The sequence below is a fragment of the Ziziphus jujuba genome, chromosome 2 (genome assembly GCF_031755915.1).
Source record: "Ziziphus jujuba cultivar Dongzao chromosome 2, ASM3175591v1".
Lineage (NCBI taxonomy): Eukaryota > Viridiplantae > Streptophyta > Magnoliopsida > Rosales > Rhamnaceae > Ziziphus > Ziziphus jujuba.
In genome coordinates, this window is record NC_083380.1 from 15,577,970 (window position 1) to 15,585,422 (window position 7,453).

The 7,453-nt window shown below is 29.0% G+C and overlaps 1 protein-coding gene across 1 annotated transcript; it reads left to right on the top strand.

Annotated features, from left to right (window-relative positions):
• The first annotated feature begins 1,028 nt into the window (after positions 1-1,028).
• Positions 1,029-7,018, top strand: LOC107418577 (uncharacterized). Its single transcript, XM_048473519.2, has 6 exons — positions 1,029-1,522; positions 2,665-3,254; positions 4,039-4,231; positions 5,329-5,393; positions 5,634-5,844; positions 6,535-7,018. Exons 1-6 carry the CDS (start codon positions 1,322-1,324, stop codon positions 6,895-6,897), a joined length of 1,623 nt encoding a protein of 540 aa, XP_048329476.1. The 5' UTR covers positions 1,029-1,321; the 3' UTR covers positions 6,898-7,018.
• Positions 7,019-7,453: the final 435 nt, after the last annotated feature.

A 7,453-nucleotide genomic window follows, 5' to 3' on the forward strand; every position in this document is an offset into this window, starting at 1 on the left:
AACGTGTCTCAACTTACAATCATGAGTAAGATTTGTGCTTCGGTTTTTTGGGTGTCATAGTGTTTTTTGCAAAAGTTCCTCATTATTTTAAATAACATCAATAATGCTATGGGTACCAATATAATCGAATTACAATAATTTCTATCATAAAAGGAAAATGGCATGTTTCAAACACACAACTTTTACAATCTAAATGTGAAAGACATAACACTAGATCAATTTCACTTGATAATATTATTTTTATTTTGTTTTGTATTCTCATGAAGAAGATTAATTAGGTTCAAGGTATATTTGTAATTTCTCCAATTAAATTACATAGCGACATAAAAAATTGTAAGTTTAATTCATATGCTTAATTGGTCTTTGTTGGGACAATTTAATGGCAATGTCCACACTCTCCATGTGCAAGATCTTGCTTTCAAATAACCTTAATGGTCAAAAAATTTACATGCCCAATTGAGTTTGACGTTGAAACTACCTCTCAGAAGCAATTTGGGTAAATTTCCCTCAAATAATGATTTCCCACTCCCACACTTGGATTTAGTTTAAATTGGCCAAACTGAGTTTGACGTTAAAATAGCTTGACAAATATTTCATTAGTTTTATTAGTTGGTCAAACAAAGTTTGCAAATTGCCATTGCTCTCATTGGCCAAAAAATTCTGTAATTTGATCGAAAGGTCAAAAGTTGTAAGCTTTAGATAGACTCCACACAAATTGGGTAGTAAACGATACAATATATATATATATATATATATATATATATATATATATATATATATAGGTATATAGATATATAGACCCCACACTAATTGGGTTTTAGTTTAAGTTTTTATTTTTTTTATTTTTTTTAATAAAAGTTTTAGGTTAAGTTGACTACATGTTTAATTAAATAAAAGTCTTTGATTTCTAATAACTATATTATAAACAATTTCCATGTTGTGAATATGATATTTCTATATAGTAGTCTTAATTAAGCAATTATATAGTTATATTAATTCTACCAAACCTTCAAATAACAAGCCTTATGATGAAGATAACCTATAAAATTGGTGCGATCGGTCACAAGCTGGGTCTGAAATTTAAACTTCAATACATATTTATATATATATATATATATATATATAAATATATACATAATTGTCAATCTGGACGATTTCTGAATCCAAAGGGTAATCCATAGAAAACGTGCTAACCACAGCACCAGCACTTCTACCTATAGACACGCATATATACATATTAATATATAAATCATACAGGCACAAGGTGTAGAGCTCTTTGATTTCTGTTATGAGGAAGTAGAAATCACCTCTGGAAATTAATATGGCAAAAGGAGTAGTAGGTGACGATGATCATGATCATGAGGATCAAGAGCAAAACAGTTTTGGAAGTAGAATGACTAAGAACAGCATGCAGGGTTTCAAGGACTCGATTTTGCAGCCATTAATGAAGTCTCCTACCTTCTTCTTCCTCGTGCTCCTGCTGGTTGGAGGCTTTGCCTCTACCTACTTGCTTAATATACCTGTAAGAGTTTCAACTTTCTTTCTTCTTTTTCAAATTTATTATGTTTTATCCATAAACGAACACACATGCGGATATGTATTTCTAGAAACATATCTTAAACTTATGTTTCTTCGAAGTTAGAATTATGTTAATTATTCATTAGTACTACTGTTTATGTTTGGTTAACTAATCATACTCTTTTATAGATGGAAATCCTCCTTTCCCATTTTTATGTTCTCAGTTTTGTCCAATTAATGATAGAGTTTCATTTTATTTTAAAAAACAAATTTTTTTCGCTTAGATTTTTTTTTTCTTTTTTTTGGTTTATGTTTTAAAATGATGTAGAGTCATATAAATTATTAATCGAGATGAGGATGATTTAAAAAAAAAAAAAAAAAAAAAAAAAAGGGCATAAGATCCTGATCCCTCTTTCACAATTGTTTAGAGGTATATAATTGTGCTTTAAATAATGTGTTATAATTCAGTGGCAAAGTCAATGTTATTCTTTGATAATAATTTTGAATACAAGTTCCCGTACCTCTACTATGAAAAAAATAAAAATAAAAAATAAAAACAAAACAACACTTAAATGAGTTGATTATTGAAAATTGAGAACTGAATATATGAAAAGGTAAAAATAAACAATTGTGAAAGAGGGATCAGGATCTTATGCCCTTTTTTTTTTTTTTTTTTTTTTTTTTTAAAATCATCCTCATCTCGATTAATAATTTATATGACTCTACATCATTTTAAAACATAAACCAAAAAAAAGAAAAAAAAAAAGATTGGGCCATTTAAATAAAATGATGTGAATATGACACTAAAGTTGTTTAGCCAACTGAATTTAAAAATAAAATGATTGGGCCATTTGATTTAAATAATAATAAATTTTATTAAAAATATTTAAAATAAAAAAGTGCATTGAAACTGAATATGCAATTCTCATTTTTTTTTATTATTATGCGAAATAACATTGACATCACTTTAAGTTTCATTTTTCTACAACATCTATTTATTTATTTATTTATTTATTTCTATTACTAGTGAAATCTGTACATCTTTAATTAGTTGACATTTCATGCATTTTCTTAGACTTAAGTGTCTTATGATCTCAATTTAAAGAAAACAAGTAATTGTCTTTTAATTTGCGTCTTATTTTTCAGATTCTGACCAGGTCAACTCTAAGACCATTTCTAACAACCAAAAATACATCCCATAAATGCCATCAACAAAAAACCAAAATCCCCAAAAACTCCACTCAAGGCATAGAAATCGCACTCAATTGCACAAAGTATACACAGACGCGAACATGCCCCTCCAAGACTGCCCACAATTCACGACAAGATCCAAGCTGCACATCAGAGCCGTCTACGTGTCCAGAATACTTTGGGTGGATCTACGAAGATCTAAGGCCATGGTCCCACACAGGGATATCAAGGGAGATGATAGAGAAAGCAAGGGCAAGGTCCCACTTTAAGTTGGTGATAGTGAATGGGAAGGCTTACGTGGAAAGATATGATAGGGCATTTCAGACAAGAGATTTATTCACATGGTGGGGAGTTGCGCAGTTATTACGGAGGTACCCAGGAAAAGTGCCTGATTTGGAGCTCGTGTTTAATTGCCATGACTGGCCTGTGTTTTTTGCAAAGGACTATCTTCAGGCGAACGCCACCGACCCCCCTACTTTATTTGGTTTCTGTGGTGATGGTGACACTGTCGACCTGGCTTTCCCTGATTGGTCCTATTGGGGATGGTATGATTTTTCACTATATTTTATTATTGTATTTTAACTCATGATATAAAAAATTATACATATTAGTTGTCAGTTTTGAAATGTAGGATTGAATTTAGGTCGGTTGGGAACTAGTTTTTACTTCTCTAATAATTAAGACCTTAGACTTGACTATTTTAAAATTCAATGCCCAAACCAATAAGGTTGGAAATTCAATCTTATTGGTCACAATTTAATAAGGTCATTTTACTTGCTTGGCTGCAATCTATCTTTTACACTGGTAAAATTCCATTTCGAAATGTTAGATATTTACAACCAAATATTCGGCTAGAGCATCGAAACATGGCATTTTTAGGTGGCCGATCACCGGGCATTCTAAGATTTTGGATTATTTGGTAATAAAGTCTTGTTATTTATTATATCGATTACAATGATAATCATCCTCTCATATATTAAATTTTAATTAGAATATTTGATTTTATTATTTTTATTTAAAATTTTAAAAATAAATCTTTTAATTATAGCTATTTATATTGTTATTTTACATATAAATTTTATTGATAATTATTTATCAGTATGATAAATAACATTTTTCTTGTTATGATTATAAAATCTCTTATTTAGATAAAAATATATTTATATATATATATATATATTACTAGTGTTAAAAAAAAAAAAAAAGAAGTCAAATTTGAAATAACCAGTATGGTTCTATATATTTCTAAGAGACAATAATCATTTTCTGTTTAATGCATTGATTGTTGGTGTTAAACATATATAACAATAGTGACTTGTTGTTGGATAGGCCTGAGATTAACATAAAGCCATGGGTGAGTTTGTTGAAGGATTTAGAGGAAGGAAACAAGAGGATGAGATGGGTGGATAGGGAACCTTATGCATATTGGAAAGGAAACCCAGGTTATGCCCAAGTAAGGAGAGATTTGATGAAATGTAATCCTACAGACAAACAGGACTGGTATGCTCGTTTGTACAAACAGGTAACGATTTTATTATTATTATTATTATTTAAAATATTGAAGGTCGAAGAATTTGAATTCAGAATTTTTTTCACGATGGAATCCTAAACAATTAAGAATCCATGCCTCGAAGGAGTAGCCTAATGTTCTTAGACTTGTAATGTGTCCAATATAAAGTGTTGTCCAATATAAAGGGCTTTGCACGAGAGAATATTCCCTTAGAATATTCATAGATAAGTCTTGAATAGTTGCTAGTGTTTCTTTTTTATCCTTGGGTTCAAAAGGTGCCCCACTGTGTAGATACCCTAATAGCATTGGGAGGCACGCAGCTATCAGTCCATAGCCTTTATCTATTGTTGTTTAATATTTTCTTGCTTAATGTTTTCTGGAAGCACTTATTCTTAAGATTAGGTCGCATAAAATTTAATTAATAATTAATAAAAAAATTATAATTTAAAAACCTAATCACTAAAATGGTCCCAAGATATCTAAAGCAGTCTAGAGTGATTATGAAATTTAAATAGAAAAATACAAGCTTGATAACATCATGGTAAGATGGAGAAGCTCCACAAAGGCAAATAATGTTCACAATACCGTCATACTTTTACCTAAACAATTGTTTAGCTTTAAAGTACTTTTCATCATTCTAGAAATTCCGTCAAACTATTCTTGGTCTATAGCCAGTTAATTCAACCCTTTTAAGTTTGCATATTTTGTTGTCATAAAATGACTTTGAATTTGAAATTTTCCCCAAAAACACGCATGCATGATCTCCAAGATGTATACAGAGATACTAATGTATATTTAACATATGATATTAATAATTATCCTGAAATTGACATTTGTGCATTTTCTTACTGTTAAATTTTGAAAAATTACGTACCAAAGAGAAGTAACTGCAGCAAAACAGAAATGTAATTTTACAATAACACAAGGGAATGGTACCATAATGTTATTTTATTTTATTTTTTATTTTGAATCTAATTGTTCTTTACATAACTGTTTGTTTGTTAATTATAGGCCCCATTGTTGTTGAATGATATATACCTCTTCTTTCTAGCTAATTAAACTACCGAAAATGAGAAGATACAGATAAGGTATGCCTGATGCTTTTGCAGGATTGGCGTCGAGAGTCCAAGGAAGGGTTCAAGAATTCAGATTTAGCAAGCCAGTGCACCCATAGGTATATATATATATATATATATATATATTACAATATTAATGATTGTTTATTTTCACTTTCATCTTGGTTTCTTTATTGAGGGTATAAGATTCGAATTTTGAGAATATTGTTTAAGAATAAATTGGCTTTGTCAATTGCCACTAGCTTGTCCCACATGGATTAGTACCGAACTTTGTTTAACAATATAACATATCTGTTTTCTTTCTATTTTCTTTGACATAAATTCATGAATATATGCAGGTTTAAGATCTATGTAGAAGGGAATGCTTGGTCTGTGAGCCAAAAATATATTCTTGCCTGTGATTCTCTTACTTTAGCAATCAATCCCAGATACTATGATTTCTTTAGCCGAGGTTTGAAGCCATTGCAGCATTATTGGCCTATAAAGGTCAATGACAAGTGCAGATCTATTAAGCATGCTGTTCACTGGGGTAACACTCACCAAAAAGAGGTAACAATTACCTTAAAAGCATGCTTTATTTAATTATTTCCCTTTGCCACAACTTTAGCCGCTATTTTATCTCATAGTAATTCTTAAATATCTCAAATCTTCCATTCTTTTTTTTTTTTTTTCCCCTAACAAAGAAAAAAAAAAGGCACAAGATAGTTTTTTTTTTTTTTTTTTTTTTTGGTGAAAAAAGCTCGCAAACAAAAGGATAGTTATTATTAACTACACTTTTGGGGCACTTTAATTTACCCCCAATTTCAATTTAGGCATTCTATTTTCAATATATATATATATATATATATATATATATATATATATATATATATATATATATATATATATTCAACGAAGTGCTTCAATTTTAATTTTTGGATTCAATTTAAGCCACACATTTTTCTTCTTTTTTTTTTTTTTTTTTTGGTGAACTAAAACCCTCAATTTGAGTTTTTGTTTCATTATAGATTACAAAATAATGATAATTATTGTCAAAACAAATGTCAATATTAATCCAAAAATATTATTAAATTTAAAAACAAAAATAATAAGATAAAAAGGGATGGCCTAGATTGAAATTGGTAGCAAACTAGATGATCTAAAAGTAGTTTAGTGGAAAAAGAATTTGCCAATTACAAGATGTTAATTAATTACGGATTAAGACTAACAATAATTCTGATTTATATATTACATCAACAGGCACAAAATATTGGCAAAGCAGCAATAGAGTTCATCAAGGAAGAGCTGAACATGGACAATGTGTATGACTATATGTTTCATCTTTTAAATGAATATGCAAAGCTATTAAGGTTCAAGCCTACAATTCCTCAAAAGGCTTTTGAACTTTGTTTGGAGTCAATGTTTTGTCCAGCAAATGAGTTAGAAAAAAAGTACATGATGGATTCCATGGTGAAGGATCCGGCTGGCACTGACCCATGCACCATGCCTCCTCCTTTTGCTCCTTCGTCTCTTTTTTCAGTTCTTGAGAAAAAAGTAGATTCGCTTAAACAAGTGGACATGTTGGAAAAGAATTACTGGGAGAATCAGAATAAGCAAAAGTAGATATGATCTGTTCCAAATATGGGTATTTTTTCTTTTTTGTATATTTTGATTATCACATATGTTAATTACTATATATATATTCCATGATTTATAAGAAGATTCTCAATATTTTGGATACCAATTATGATGTGATAATATAATGTAAAATATATGAATGAAAAATGACATGAACCTAATAAAATAATATCAGTCAATTCGTAATTTTATAACTTTTAGCATCTTGCATCCGATTGGTGGATTTCATCTTCTTATACAAAGAACTATAGTGGGTATAGATCAAATTCTAAATAATATTAGTGAATAAGAATATATAGGAAATTCATCAAAAATAATAGGAAGTGATTTTTTTAAGTAATAAAAATAAATAAATAAATAAAATTCCAATTAAAAATTCTGTAATTAATTAGTTTTTTCCGATTAAAAATTGAAAATTAAAAAAATTTAAGCTTGCATTTATGGGATATTTGGTGAAAGGGAAAATATAAAAAAAATTAATTATTAAAAATTAATTTTTTAAGATTCATTTTTTAAAGAATTAATTTTTTTAGATTTTTTT